The sequence below is a fragment of the Delphinapterus leucas genome, chromosome 13 (genome assembly GCF_059928025.1).
Source record: "Delphinapterus leucas isolate spDelLeu-1000000601 "Yukka" chromosome 13, BTC_Dleu_Yukka2, whole genome shotgun sequence".
NCBI classification, from domain to species: domain Eukaryota; kingdom Metazoa; phylum Chordata; class Mammalia; order Artiodactyla; family Monodontidae; genus Delphinapterus; species Delphinapterus leucas.
Window position 1 is genome coordinate 40732081 of NC_143141.1, and position 16309 is coordinate 40748389.

Sequence of the window (16309 nt, forward strand, 5' to 3'; positions counted from 1 at the left end):
AAAGAAACAGTATGCAGATTTACACAAGAATAGCTTCAGGGGATGTGACACAGTTATGGAATGCTGGGTAGCAACAGAAGTAGACTTGTAGCTATAAGCTAGAAGAGGGTTCATTTTGTGACAAGATATTATTAGACCTAGGGCTACCAAAAGTATTTTTGTGTAAGAGCATACGCCCCCTAGACTCAAGCTGAACAACAGTTTAGTGGGTGAGGAGTATAGATGGTTTGCATATGCAGCTTATTGAACAGGTATGGAGCAGAATTTGCTTTTGGGACTTAATTTAGCATGCTTAAAAAAACTTAAATGTAATTAAGCACAAAACAGGTTCACCTTTGTGTAGAGGAATATACAAGTTACATGTATAACCCTTCGCCATAAGGAAACATTTCTTAAGAAAAGGTACAGGGGAATTGGGAGAAGCAGGCAGTAACTCCTCAAATGAAGCTTATGAGTAGGATGATCTAAAAGCAGCTTAAGTCAGTAAGTCAGGTGCCTTCAGTAGCTATTTGGTGAAACTTGTACAATCCCAACTCCCTCTGGATACTGCTATCATTTCTCCATGTTTATGAACACCCAGTGAATCTATTTTAAAGTATAAAGCTGGAAATAGACAAGCATGATCAATTAAAAATATGATTGAATGTTCACCTGTTCTTATGCCTGGGATAATGTAGTTTTTTATAACGAGACCAAAAAAATCTGCTTCATTTGATAGTTCTAAAAGGGTACTCTTTCTTTACATATGAGTGGTATTGATTCTTCAGTTTTTTTAAATGGAGTGTTTCTTTCTTAACAGATGGAGTATTATACTAAACCTGTTAAAATAGACTATTACTCTTATCATGAAAACATAGTTCAGTATCTTAGTTATATTTCCGACATTTTTAGAGAGCATTTATGTAGTTAATTCAGTCAGCCTTTTAAGAAATAGAATACTCCCTTTTGAGGTACCTTATTCCATAACTTGAAATTCAGCCAGTGTTAAAAATTGTTCCGTGCTTTCCTCTTACTTCCGTTTCTTCCCTTTTGGGACACAGACTTCCTTAGGGAGGAGGGAGGAGAAGTGAATTCTCAATTCAGCCAATAGAATCTAAAATTATATAGTGTTTACCTATTTTGCATAACACAGGCCCACCCACATATATTATGAAGGTGCTTAAGTGAAAACATTGAGCAGACTGCTATTCTGTGTGTGATTCCACGTGTAATTGGAAGATGCTTTAGTACTATCTGGATTTTATCCTCTGGTGAGAAGGTTGTTTATCTAACTTGTGATAATAGCGATGGAATAAAGAGGTAGGTGTTCTGTGGCTTAATTTTTTTTTTTTTTTTTTCCTGTGGCTTAATTTTAAGTGTCACATTGTCAGTGCTTGGGTTAAAGGTAGGGTTGTAAAAGGAATGATTTGAATTATCAGATGGTTTATATTTAATTTTTTCACATTTTTTTCACATTCAGTTTTAGAAGTATGTTATGTATAAATTATATTTCCTTCCCTCTTAGAAAAAGGGTTGAATAAATCTCAGGCTCCAAGGATTTTGTGTTTTTAGGGAGGTTTAGACTATTAATCTTAACCTCTTATTAGTCTTTAAGAAAGCGTAAGGCAGATAACTACAGGGGTTTATTGCCTTTTGACTGTTGGTCAGCAGAAAACTGAAAACTCTTCATTTGCAGTATTTTTCCAATCCAAGCTACAGTATTTAGTTTTTAACATGCTTTGGAACTCAGTGTTGTCCATTGTTTTCTTTTCAATTATTAAATTTGAGAATTACATCGCTCTCTGAAGGAAATCGTTTGGTAGCCAGAATGATGGTGCTGTCATTGTACTTTGGTTAGCTGTTGACCGTTTATTCAGAATCTAGTTTTTTGACCATAAATCTCCTGAGGTCCTCTCAAAGAGATCTAGGCCTTGAAATAACTACAGTTTACTATTTAAACATTTTTATAAGGTAGGGAAAATTTATAAAGAATTTATGGAAATATTGAGAGTCTTGCTTTATAAGAATTTTAGGTAATGTCTCTACCTGAATGTTTTGTTGTTCCTCTCTGATGTGGTAGGAAGAGATTTAATAATTTTAGATCTGATGATTGATTGGGGGGGGCACGGCGAGTAAGGCTCTTTCTGCTAGAAGATGAACAGTTATAAGTTCCCAGCAGTGTTCTTTTCTGAAGCATTTTATTTCCATTAAAAGAAAAGGTATAACTAAGATTTTTTAAATTGAAAATTCATGAAAAAACTGAATGTTTGCTAGAATACTGACATGCTGCCCAGTAATATGTGTTCATTTTTTATCAAATATTCTAATCTATTTGTGAGGGGGAAGTATTCATTCTCTTGTGTATGTATACAACAAGTCAGCAACAATAGAAAAGTTGCAAATTAGGAGGAAAGTTTGATCGTAAGTTACCTAATCGGGGTATTTGTAATGTGATACTGTAACAATAATCAGAGTGGAAAGAGGAAATTTATAGAAATATCCAAGCTATATGTATGTATTATTTTCCTGATGAAGAGTTAAATAGGAATACCATACTGAGTGATTTAAAATATTCACTCCGCTAAAAAATAGATGTTCTTAGTCTCCCACACACAATGTCTCTGAATTACTGCTATAAAAATTTATGGGGAAAACATTATGATTTGGTCAAAGAAAGATCAGCTGCTGTTACTTTTGAGAACTTTTCATGAACCAAAGAAAAATTAAAACTCATAACATGAAACTTTTGTTCATTAGTGAGATTATAATAGTTGTCATCTTTTAACAATGACTTCTCTCTATGGGTAGCTGATTTTACTGTTAGAAAAAATACTGGAGATTCATTTGTAATTTGAATTTTCAACTACATTTTTCTTTTCCTACTCCTTTTTAATAGAGCTTATAATGGAATTGTGAAACTATAAAAGAGTTGAAGTTAACTTCCCTGTAAGAGCAAGAAATACATATACTAAATCTTATTTGATTTAGATGTAGTTTTTTCCACTATTGAGAATCAGTCACTTGTATAGCATTCAACCTTGAAACTAATTGCAATGATCTTTGAGGCTTCTGATTATATTTCAGGGTCTGTTATATATTATGAGCAGTAGAAAATTGGAACTTTCTACATGGTATCAAAGTTACCTACAAAGATCAGATTATAAACATTTTTTTAGATATTCAGAAATGAAGATGCACCTCTGAGGAAATAGTTAAATATTAAGTGATGAGGCAGCATCACCATAAGTTAAGTTATTATCAACACCAACTTTGTATGCCTAACTAAATACATTTAACAAATACTTGATTTTTTTTTTTTTTTTTTTTTGCGATACGCGGGTCTCTCACTGTTGTGGCCCCTCCGCGGCATGCGGGATCCTCCCAGACCGGGCACGAACCCGTGTCCCCTGCATCGGCAAGCGGACTCTCAACCACTGCGCCACCAGGGAAGCCCCTGATTTTTTTAATTTTAACATGGCATTAGAACCTTGAAAATCACTGGTTTAACTCTCACAGTTTTAATAATTTTAAGAGACTCAAAATTCTGTGACTTGGATATTTTGTGAATGAATCAAGCAGATGACCCAACATACAAATCTCCGTGCAGCTTTGTTGTTCGCATTCAGTTCTTGTGACAAATCGTATGAGGTGTGGAAAATATTGCCCCCAGTTTTTAGATGGAAGATTATGTGTTACAGGACTGGTTTGTAGGTTTGAGAATTCGTGAAGGACCATTGATAGAGCCCTCATGACTGTCAAGGGCCAGAGTTCTCAGGGTTGGCCCTAGGCAATCATAGCTTAGTCCTTCACAAGTCTCTCTTTAGTTTGAAGAATGCAGTATCATAATGAAATAATTAGTGAATAATTCAGGAAAGTATTTGACTTTTCATTTCTTGAAAATAAAATTTTCAATATTTTATTTTAAATGAAATCTGTCAAAATTACCCAGGGCTGATGCTTCCTAACTCTTCTTTCTTCCAGCTCCCCCTTCTGTTCCCTTTTATATACTCTTTAAGACCAAAATTAATGTGTGTAGGTGGCTAGAACTCAAATTCAAATACTGTTAGAGGTTTCAGTGTAGAGCATTAATTCAGAAGCTATGATATAATTCATATACAAAGTGTTTTCTAATGATGCCACCTAGAGCATTCAATAGTAAATTGCCCTTATGTCGTACCTTTTTAAAAAAGAAAAACCTGTGAAGCATGATTCTGCCAAATTCAGATCAGTATGCATCACTTTTGTTCAGGTATCACTCAGTCCAATGAGTGGCCACACTTGTGTAGTAACAACTTTCTTCACCAAAGAGGCTGTGGATGGGGCAGTTTCATATCAGAAAAAGAACATGAGACCAGACACTGACTTGACAGGGCCAGCATAAATGGAAATCTTGAACCTTTAGGTTGTGAGAGGGCTGAAAGGAAGCAAACTTTGAATCATGAATGCATTTTTTAAATTAAATTTTTTGTTTTTAAATTTTTATTAAATTTGGAGGGCTATTTTGTTTTCTATTTTTATTATCTTTTTGTTTTTAATTTTTATTTTGAAATAATTTTAGCCTTACAGAAAAATTGGAAAAATAATGCAGTGAGTTTACATATACCCTTTACTCAGCTTCCTCTAATGTTGACAATCTATATAACCAGAGTATATTTATCAAAACCAGGAAATTAATATTGGTACAATATTGTTCACTAAACTATAGGACATATTCAAATGCCAGTTTTCCACTAATGTCCTTTTTCTGTTCCAGGATCCAATTCCTGATCCCATATCCCATGTTGTTGCATTTCCTTAATCTCCAATCTGGGAGTTTCTTAGTCTTCCCTTGTTTTTCATGACCTTGGCACTTTGAGTACTGATAGTTATTTTGTAGAATGTCTGTTAATTTGGGTTCGTCTCATGTGTTCTCCTGATTAGATCCAGGTTATACAATTTTTGGCAGCATAACCACCGAAGTGATGTGGCTTTAGTGCATCATAATCAGGGAATACATGCTATCAAAATATTTTATTACAGATAATGTCAACCTTGATCAGTTAGTTAAGATGGTGTCTCCCAGGTTGCTCCCACTGTGAAGTTACTATTTTCTCCTTTATAATTAATAAGTACCTTGGGGTAGGTACTTTGAGGCTATTGTTGTTGCCTTTTTAAAATGCATGTAATTTGGTCAGTGTTTTAATAAAAATAAGGACTAGAGAAAACCCAGATTATTCTAGAGTAACCTAACTGTCCAAAAATAATCATTGCACAGTACTTTTTGTGGAACATGGACTCCATATTCCATTTTTAATTTCATAGGTTGGTATAGATTTAAAGTGGTTGAGAAAAATCCATTTTATTCATTTTTTTCAAATTTAAATTTTATCCAAGGGACTTTTAAACTCAGCTTTAAAATTGAATTACTAAGAAAATTTAAATAGTCAATATTATAGAAGTTTATCCCATATTAGGACTGTAGCATTTATGTAAACTCTCACTCTTTAATACATTATAGTAGGAAAAGAGTTGGGGGATTTTCTTGTTTGTTGTTTAGTTTCCCAATGTAGTTCTTTCCTCCCCACCCCCCATGAACTTTTCATTTAATTTTATTTATTTGGTTGCACTGGGTCTTAGCTGCAACAAGCAGGGTCCTTAGTTGTGGCATGCGAACTCTTAGTTGTGGCATGCCTGTAGGATCTAGTTCCCTGACCAGGGATCGAACCCAGGCCCCCTGCATTTGGAGCGTGGAGTCTTAACCACTGCCCTTTTTTTTTTTTTTTTAACTTTTCATTTGAAACTCAGTTGTTTCAGCAGTTCCAGAGTACTAGCTAGAGTTTGAGTTGTAACCTTGGTTTTCTTATCTATTAAACAAGGAATATAATAGTTCCTACCTCATAAGGTTGTTCTGGGATTAAATCAGTTGATACATGTAAAGTATTTAGAACAGTGCTTGGCACAGAGACAAAACCCAGGAAGTGTTGGACACTATGAGAAAAGGGTAGCACAAGCATGAGTTGCCTGCCAGTGTTGGATGCTGACTTTAGAAAACTATAGAATTTCCAATGAGTATACTTTTATCAGATGTTTTATGTTCCAAGTAGCTAGCTAATCCCACTGAATTGGCTGCATTCTGCAGAATTTTCTTTGAGACTTTAGTGGTTAAATCTAGGGGAATTTCTAGTCTTGCTTTCTGAGAAGTATATTATCATTTTAGGAACTTTGGTAGTCTAAAAGAGTTAAATACAGACCAAGCATGGGCAGAGACAGTAAAAATGTTTGAGTCCTTAGTTGTGTCTTTTAAAACACATTTTCTAGACGTGGGGAATTAAGTGATCATTTTGGAGTGGGGTGGCAAGGTTGTATTTAAACCCCCTTCCCCAGTCAGGAATACTGCTCTGCAGTTTTCTCTTGGCTGTCACTTTTCTGGGAGTGCATGAAGGCTTCTGTCCATAGGCTATCTGGACTCTCTTCTAATACATGTTTTTTTCTTCCTGGTGGTGCCAGGAATTTGTCTTAGTGTAATACCCTGCTTTTCCCCTTGGGTTCCTTTCTCCCCTCCTCATTTTTAAAATAAGCGTGCAAAGTCCACTATTTACTGATGTTTTTATTGTTGGTCACTACCAGGAAACAGGGTTGACAAATACAATGAGCATTGAGGAAGTGACAAAGTTTCAAATCTCAAAAAGCCCTAGTCATAATTGCATAGTTGTGACTAGTGTATGCTGGAGTGTAACTTGTCTAGAGTTTATTATACTTTTTAGTCTCTCTCCTAAATGGCCCCATAGTAGGGTCTCTTGCTCTTATTTAGGAGTCAGCCCCACCCAACCTTGTTTGGGGTGTGATTAGTGGTATCAAAAAACCTGGACTACTTAACTTCTAGGAGTGTCAGTCTTCCCATTTATCAAATGGGGATAAATGATTATACTTGATATAGTTGTGATAGAAATTAAATGAGTTAAATAATGTATGTTTAATTAATATATGGGTTTCAGCTAGCTCTGCCAAATATTACCTGTGTGGCCTTGAACCCTTGGCCCTTCTGACTGACACCTTCTGTTCCCTGTCTGGAAAATGGAGTTAGTAAGACTTTCCTACCTAATTCACATGGCTATTGTGAAGGTCAAATAAAATAATCTTATAAGGAAGCACTTTGCTAATTAACATTCTGTGCAAGTACAAAATAGACCTTAATCTAAGTTTGATTCAAATTGATACGCCTTTTGATTTAAAAGCATTCCCCTATGCTTTCCAAAGCCTACTTCTAGTTTCTCTAGGTATGGGTCCCCTAGGTCAAGAAGATATTTCCTTATCTGGCCTCCACAGATTAGCCTTTCTCTAAATGTCAGGCTACCCAGCACTGGCATTATAGCTACTTCTTTGGCCACCCCAACTCCAGTCCCTTCAACCACTTGAGAGAGGTTGCTACAATACTAAAATATTTTAAATGCACAGAAATATTAATAATTAATCACCATCAAGGTAAGATGATAGTTCTCCCATTCTCACTCCCAGCCACTCTTTTCAAGTCTAATAAAATACTGAAACTGCAGCTTCAAAGCCATTGCCTTCACTATCACAAGGCTTAGTAATAACCTTTTAAGACATCAGTATGATTACGGTAGTAAGCAGATGTTTATTAAATACCTTGATATGTACCAAGCATTATACCAAAAGTATGGGAAATTCCCCTCTGAAAAAAAAATTGTTATCCCGTTTGTTCTCAGTGGCTCTGAGGGTGAAGAAGAATGGAGAGGAAGTTAGGGGATGGAGTGTGGGAAGGTGAGACATTTTTGATCATTACAACCAGGGGTGCTGCTGAACTTCTTAAAATGCACAGGCCAGCCCCCTGCCCCCATGTCAAAATGTCAGTAGTGCCAAGGCTGAGAAACCCTAGCTTAGAGGAACAAATACTATCTGTGGGAAGGATGTTCATTGCTTTCCCATCAGGATGAAAATACGTTATCCCTGTAGCTGATAGAATATCAGCATGTCATTTGGCCACCTTAAAAGGGGAGGCTGGGAGTTTGTCCAGGGGATGCCCTGTATCCTGAGAAGGGGAACATGGCCTTCACTTCCTTCAGTGCTATACTCAGAAGCCAGAAGACACCGACAGAAAGTAAAGTAGTAACCTCATACTCCTACAGCTGACACTATTATTTCTCCTATCCCTCCTCTCCTTTTATGGAAAAATGCTGCTTATTAATCCTCCTGGTTGTGAAAGAAGGAAGAAGGTGATTAATTTTTCACTCTTATCAAGCAGCTGCTATAAGTTTACCTCCCTCCAATCATTAGCTAAATTGGTTTCATAAAATGGCTCTACCACAAATATAAGAAAACAGTTCCTTCTGTTTGAGTCATCCTTTTGAAATCAACCACAGGAGAACTCTAGTGTAGATGGAAATCTGTTTCATCAGAGATAATATATGCAATCCACGTTGTATTTTTCACCATAAAGAAGCTTTATAACATTTTCATGTTTTAAAACATTTTCTTTTTTTCCCCAGCACCCCTTATGCCTACTCACTTGCCCGCCAAAATAGGAGTGTTCAAAAGATTATGTAAACATCTTCCTAAGATCTGTTTTGTCCCTTGCTTAGTGTTTGTTTTGCTTCTTTTTATTTTTCAGGACAGGAATCTTGTACTTGTGTTTAGTATTTAGTAAGCAAGCAAAAAGGCTGTGTGCAATGTAAAAAAAAAAAAAAAAAAAGGAAAGAAAAGTGTTATGTTGAGGGAGCAATTTGGACAAAGATTGGTTTCCCAGATTTCCTTCTTAAGGTAAAACTGACAATTACGTATTATGGAGAGTCTTTCCTTTGCAAAGACTTGATAAGAAAACAATTGTATTTCACTGGCCTTTAAAGAACAAATGATTAGAATGTTGTATCAGTCAAATTAATGAGACTATTTCTAAGAAATATTTTTTTATGGCTAATTATTCGTATTTTCCTTGCCCACACAAAAAACACTATTCCAGAATATATTTCTTTTAAAAATTTGTTTAACTTGGGAAGGTCCCTGCTGATGAGAACAGCATGCTTAGTTTTCAAGCATCAAGCAGAGCTTCAAAGTAATAGATATTATAGAAAACAGCCTTATTAATATCTTAGCAAGGTTTTCTTTATCATTTTTTTCAAGTCTCATGTAGAATTAATGGTGCTATTTCATATTCTTTGTGCTAGATCACCTTGGGGTAGGACTGAATATATGGGGTCAGACCAACTAACTTAATACCAACAGGTGGGGCCTGTGATTGAGGCATTAGAATATAAATACTTTATGTACATACCCATTTCATGTTCTCAGGAGCATGACTTAAGGAATTGATTTTGAAGAATTCTGTATATTATTCAGATTTCAAAACACAGAGATTATATAAAGAGAGTGAATGCAAGAGCACTATCTAGCTGCTGGGCTTTAGGATTATACATAACCAGTACTACTAAAGTGTTTTATTACAGATTTTAGATTATTAGATACAGAAATAGAAGCCAAGTTTGTGTTCCTGTGATTGAAATTTTGATATCACTGATAAAATATACCAAATCAGACCTTCTAAGGGACCTAACCAGAGTAAGAATAATTGGGAATATGTTATTTTTCTTGGCTCATTTGGCCAGCGGTTCTACAAAGTATAGAATGGTGAGTATACGCCAGCCCTACTCTACTAATTCCTTGTCAAAGCTAAAATTTGTTCCTTTTTCTATAGAGGCAATAGGACTAAATCTATAGTGCCATGTGCACATTACTTGTAAATTCTTATGTTAGGACCAGATGGTCTCTTATATATTTCCACCTCCAAAATTATCTTCATTTTACTTTAGTCCCTTCATCTTTAGAGTTGAGGAAACAGATTACTTTGTTCAAAGAGAGAGCTAGAACTGGAACATAGGCTAATACTTGCTAGCCATGCTTTAAACTAATATCAGCCAAATATGGACATTCATGTATCATTTTCAGATTTTTGCCATATATGTGTACTTACTAATCCTATTAATACTATTGAAATTGACTTCTTTAAATAAGTTCTTTTTAAGGAAATGTTTTGCTACTATAAATGAAAACCCCCCACTTCCTAAAAATAGAAAGTAACTCTAAAAAAGAATCTGAATCAAGACAAAGCAGTGTTATTAAAACTTAATTTAAATTTTCAATTTAATTCTTGTTATTAAAATTTTAATTCTTGCTGTTCTTGGTCAGAAGTGTGTCAAAGCAATGTTTTCATGTTTGACGGCAGTACTTTAATTGTCTAAGAAGACCACATTTAAAACCTCTAGTTAAGCTTCTGCTTAGCTTTTTAAAATGGAATGCTTCTTTAGGGGAGAAAAGATATGGATACATGTTCATATATTAAAATATGATGCAGTGTAGATTAGATGGTCTTGTTATATGGAACTAAATTGTTCTTTAGTTAATTTTTCTTAAAACTTTTACACTTTTACATTGAAGGATTTAGTTAGCTTCACATCAGTTTCTTTTTCTAAATGGGGTATTTGATCAGTATAGTTTATTTTACTTAAGTGAACATTTCTGCACAAACCTAATGTCTCATAATTATGGTGCTATACCTATATATTGATTTCTGTAAACTTTGAACAATTTAATATATTAAAATCTGGTCATCAAAAGCAAATTCATCTGGGGAGATGAGAAGATTTTATAGCATATTTGAAGGAAATGTTTTTCTTAAAGTAATTCTTTACAAATGTGTCATTTCTTTAATTTAGTAAGCAATTTTAAAATTTACCAACAAAAAAGTGTGTTTGTCTGGATTGCTGGTCTAAATGTGTATGTTAGTTACAAGGGAATAAAAGGGCATCAAAAAAGCTAAGCCTTGTTTTTTTACTTGTTCTTACTCATTGGGCTACAAATATTCTTCCTTTTTTTTTTTTTCGCGGTACGTGGGCCTCTCACTGTTGTGGCCTTTCCCATTGTGGAGCACAGGCTCCGGACGCGCAGGCTCAGCGGCCATGGCTCACAGGCCCAGCCACTCCGCGGCATGTGGGATCTTCCCGGACCGGGGCACGAACCTGTATCCCCTGCATTGGCAGGCGGACTCTCAACCACTGCGCCACTGGGGAAGCCCAAGGGCTACAAATATTCTGTGTTGCCTTCTTTCCAGAAGTGTTGCTGTACAAGCATATTTTACTGTAATGTAGAAAAAGGCAAGTAGGCATTTTTCATTCATGAGTTGCTTATGAAACCAATTAGTGGAAGGATAAAACCAAGAGACTTTCATGGGTTAGCTAGAAAAGTTTTCTTGTGAAACCTTCATAACAGGGCTATCAGGATGACCAGGGAGAGAATAGACATAGGAAGTACCTGGTCCCATTAAACTTCTGATAAAATAGACATCATAGTATTGTGGGGATTATTTATTGTAGTGAGTTTTCTAGCTTATCAGAAGTGCTAGTCTTTTGTTTTTCATACATGTGTCAAATTTATATTTTTAATTAAACTTTTTATTTTGAGGTAATTGTAGATTCACATGCAGTTGTAAGAAATAATACAGAGAGAGAGAGAGAGAGATCCTTTGTACCCTTTACACAGTTCCCCCCCAATGGTAATAGTTGCAAAACTATATAGTACAATATCACAGCCAGAATATTGACATTGATAAGGATACAGATACATTTCCATCACCACTGTGGTTCTTTCCTGTTGCCTTTTTGTAGCCACGCCCACTTCCCTCCTACTTCCCCCCTCCTTAACCTGTGGCAACCACTTACCTGTTTTCTGTTTCCATAATTTTGTCATTTCAAGAATGTTATATAAATGGAATCATATGTAACCTTTTGAGCTTAGATTTTTATACTCAGCATAATTCTCTAGAGAGTTGTCCATGTTGTTTCATGTACCAATAGTTTGTTCCTTTTTCTTGTTGAGTACTATTCCATAGTATGGGTGTACCACAGTTTAATCATCCACTCAGTAAAGAACATCTGGGTTGATTCCAGTTTTTGGCTATTACAAACAAAGCTGCTATAAACATTTATGTACAAGTTTTGTGTGAACATAAGTCTTGATTTCTTTGCGAGAAACGCCCAGGAGTACAATATATGTATTACCTTAAATAATTGCCTTAAATATTTCCTTTACATACATTTGGAACTACATAGGACAGTTAAAATTTTTGCTTTGACCGTCAGACCTAATACAGAAAATTCAAGAAAAGGAAAGCTTATTTAACCATATTTTTACTACCATGTTCTTTCTCTTTTCTGATGTTCCAAGTTTTTTTTCTTATTTATCTTCTGTCTAGAGAATTCCCTCTAGCCATTCTATTAGAGTAGATCTGCTGGTGACAGATTCTCTTAATTTTCCCTCATCTGAGAATGTCTTGATTTCCCCTCCATTTTTGTTGGGTGTAGGAATCTGGTTGATAGTTATTTCCCTTCAGCACTTGAAAAGGGCCACTTCTGGCTTCTATAGTTTCTGGTGAAAAATTAATTGTCATTCTAATTGTTTTTCCCCCATAGGTAGGGTGTAGTTTTTCTCTGACTGCTTTTAAGAAAATTTCTTTGCCTTTAGTTTTCAAAACTTTGATTATGATGTGTCTTGGCATAGATTTCTTTAGTTCTATCCTGTGTGGGGTTTGTTCAGCTTCCTGAATCTGTGGTTTTGTTTCTCTTTTCAGATTTGATGAGTTTCAGTCATTATTTTTTTGTACTTTTTCAGCTCCACTCTTTCTCCTTTCATTCTGGACTCTGGTGATAAAAATATTAGATCTTTTGCTGTAGCCCCACAGGTCCATGAGGCTCTGTTTTTTGTTTTTTGTTTTCCAGTCTATTTTTCTCTCTGTTGTTCACACTGGGTACTTTCTGTCTTCCAGTTCACTGATCCTTTACTACATTCCTTCCATTCTGGGTTGAGCCCATCCAGTGAGCTTTATATATCTTCTGTTTCTTTGCAGAGACTTTCTGTTTTTTTTGTTTGTTTGTTTGTCTATCCCAAGCTTGTTTGTAATTGATTACTGAAGCATTTTTATCATGACTGATTTGAAATCTTTGTTAGATAATTCTCACATCTGTGTCATCTAAGTTTTAGCATCTGTTGATTATCTTTTTGCATTGTTTTAATTCTATCTAGTCCTTGATAAAATAAGTGGGTTTTCTCTGAAACCTGGACATTTTTGTATTAAGTTCTGACACTGGATATTATCCAGACCTTCTCTTTTCACTGGCTTTTCCTCACATTGCTCTGTCAGGGGAAGAGGGGGAGCCTCTTTGTTTTACTGCCAGGTGGACATGGAAGTCCAGGTTCCCTCATCAGCCTCCATTGACACCTGAGGGAAGGAGATCCTGCCAAGTCCAGGATGGAAGTCCAGGCTCCCTGTGGTCTCCACTGACACCACTAGGGCATAGGAGGGGGCATGTTACTAGCCAACAGGCTGGAAGTACTGGCTTTCTACTTGGCCTGCTCTGACACTACCTGTGGCGGGGCCAGGGCCAGGGCCAGGGGAGGTCAGGCTGCCTCATTATGGCCTCATGAGGTAGAAGTCTGGGCTCCCCACTCAGGCCTTGCCGGTGAAGGTGGTGGTAGAGTCACAGTGTTTTCTGTGGTGTTGGCTGCAGTAGAGCAGTCATTGTCAAAAGTTTTCTGTCTTACTAAGGCTGCCGTTTTCTTGTTCCTTCGATTAGGGAGGCCAGGCATTTGTCAGGTGTTTGTTTGTTTGTTTTTTCTGTCTGCCAGTTGGTATTTCCAGGTTGCTAGATTCTTCAGCTCCAAGTCTGGGATTATATTAGGCAAAAAGAAAACCCAGAGAACTCACCACTGAGTCGTTCCTTGGACCCGGAGGCCCCTAACTATTCTGCCTTCTCTCTACTTCTCAGAGTCTTCTTATGTATTATATATAATGTCCAGGGTTTTTAGTTATAATTAACAGAAATAGTAGGGAAAATAATGTCTACTTCATCTTCCTGGAACCAGAAGTTGCTAAATTTACATTTTTAATGTATTTAAAGGGTTATATCAAATATATAACCATTATTGGGGAAATATCACATACTTTATATATTATGTACATAATATTGTGCTCACAAAGACTGCTAGAAAAGAACATCTTTATTTAAACTGAAATTCATTGTTCAAATTATTAATGAAAACTTTTCCCCTCTAGGAAATAATGCAAAAGGTGTCCCAAGGCTCCTGACCAGTGAACAGAGATTTGAGAAAAACAGCCAAGCTCATGTTTTCTCCTGATCAAGAAAATCATCCATCCAAAGCACCAGTAAAATACGGTGAACTCATTGTCTTAGGGTAAGGTTTCTCCATCTGATGAGCATATAATTGAATGATATATGGTAACTTGAACATCTAGGTTAAAAGTACCTTTTTTAGAATTTATATCCTACCTATTTCCAAAGAGTATTTAAAGCTACAGAATAATATTACCAAATCAAGAAACTCTTTTAATTCTCATTTTAATATCATCTTTTATAAGTACTCAAATGCTACATAAACTCTGCCTCACCCTCACCCCTAGAAAAGACAAAGATGAAGTAAAAGAGGTATTTGTCTAAAGTCACATAGCCAGTCCATTTGTCTTTCCTGTCCCTTTTAGAAAACTTGCCTCAGCTGACTTTACCAGAAATCCCCTCTCTACTTAGGTGATTTCATGTAGGTTAGTATTTATTTATTCCTTTCCCCTCTGAGGTAGTTGCTGCTTTGTGCTTATAGTCCTGTACTTGAAGAAAAGAGTTGTATAGACAGGACGATATGATGATTCTGCAGCCAGGACCTTGCTACTTGTTTACTTCAAAAGTAATCTCATCCATTCAACTCACACAGATAAAATCTGTGATTGAGGAATAGATGATTCCGTTATTTCAGTTTATTCAATCTAAACTTGCCACAGCTGTCAAAATGGAGACACAGTGTTACTCTGTTTACTAGAGATCTCAGAAACTAGAAATTGTGAAATTTATTTTCCCCCTACTGTTTCTCTCCTGCCTAAAAAGCGGCTCTAGACATTACAACATGTTTTAGAATCAGGTTGGTGCAAATTCTTCTTTAAATGAGAATGTGTCCATTGTTTCAGATAAGAAAGTAAGAAAAACTGGGGAGATAATATGGCATTACTGAGCTTGACTAGAAGCCAGGAATCCTGGATTCCAGTGCTTATTCCAACACTGCTAGCTGTAGGGCCTTAGGCAAGTCAGTTAACCATTCTGGGCCTTAGTTTACTCTTCTGTAAAATGACAGTTAGACAAGATCATCTACGGCCCTTTGAGATAAAAAAAAAAAAAAAAAAGGTTTTTTCCCAAAATCAATTTAAAAGATTATAAACAATATAGTAACTACAATATTACAATTTCAAATCACATAGGTTTTGATGTATTAATGACAAACAGCTTTTAACCACCAAAATCTTTTCAAAGTTAAATTCTTCAGGAAATTTGAGTCATTTGAAGACTTAGAATTTAAAATTTAGTATACGGTTTAAACTGGCTTTTAGCCCAGCAGTTTCTCAGTTAATCTTATCAGTAGTAGTTGTCTCTGTACCTGGCACTTGGTATCTTAAAATGCAAATAATGCTTCTTCTCGACCCTCTAGAAGGAGAAGTCAAGCTGCATAAGGTTGTCAGTTTCATGCTGTTGCTCTTTAAAAAATGAGCTCTGAGCTGCAGGAACACAGTGTGGGAATAGAGAGCATATGTCCAGGAGAGGAACAAGGCAGGCTCTGGGTGGACAGTAGTGAGGGGCAGTGAAGAGCCCACAGTGGGTGGGCTGGGGCCAGCACAGCCTAGAATAGCAGACTTCATGCATTAGCTGCCGGCGCCACTCTGAACTTCCAGCAGGGGTTTTCTCCAGTAGAGTCAGAGTGTGTGACATTTTTATAAAGCTTCAGTGTAATTGCTGTATCTGACAGTCTTTGAGTAAACTCCCTTCCCTTCCTTGTCAGACACTAATATAGGCCATTTTACAAGTACATTCTCCTCCACCCTCAAAAGTGTCCCCATTTTTTGCCTCATTTTCCCCCAGATTAACCAACTGTAAATAAGAAACCGTCAAACCAAAGATTTTTGTCGGGCGGTGAGGGGATAGTACATGAGGAGAGATGATTATTAAGCTACCGTTCATGCTGCAACGGTGCAGTAAAGAATGAAAAAAGAGTGACAAACACCTGGATTCCAATTCTAGCTTTGCCAGTGTCACTTGTGTGACCTTCAGGAAATAACTTAATTCCTCTGAGGGATAACTTAATTCCTAACCTGTAACAGTGGCTAGTGGTGCCAGTCTCGCAGTTTTTATGAGAATGGATTAAGGGAGGTGATGTGTGGAATAGAACCCACTAGTGCCTAGTACATAGTACCACCAAAATGTTTTGAACTTTTTTCCTATTAGTTCAG

General features: G+C 36.2%; 1 protein-coding gene across 2 annotated transcripts in view; it reads left to right on the plus strand.

Moving 5' to 3' along the window:
- PELI1 (pellino E3 ubiquitin protein ligase 1) overlaps positions 1 to 16309 on the plus strand; it is an 83384-nt gene that overhangs the window by 21838 nt on the left and 45237 nt on the right. For both annotated transcript variants that reach the window (XM_022597224.3, XM_089922337.1), the window contains exon 2: positions 14078 to 14217. In XM_022597224.3, the coding sequence (XP_022452932.1) occupies positions 14147 to 14217 (71 nt within the window). In that variant the 5' untranslated portion in view covers positions 14078 to 14146. The remainder of the gene's footprint in view (positions 1 to 14077; positions 14218 to 16309) is intronic.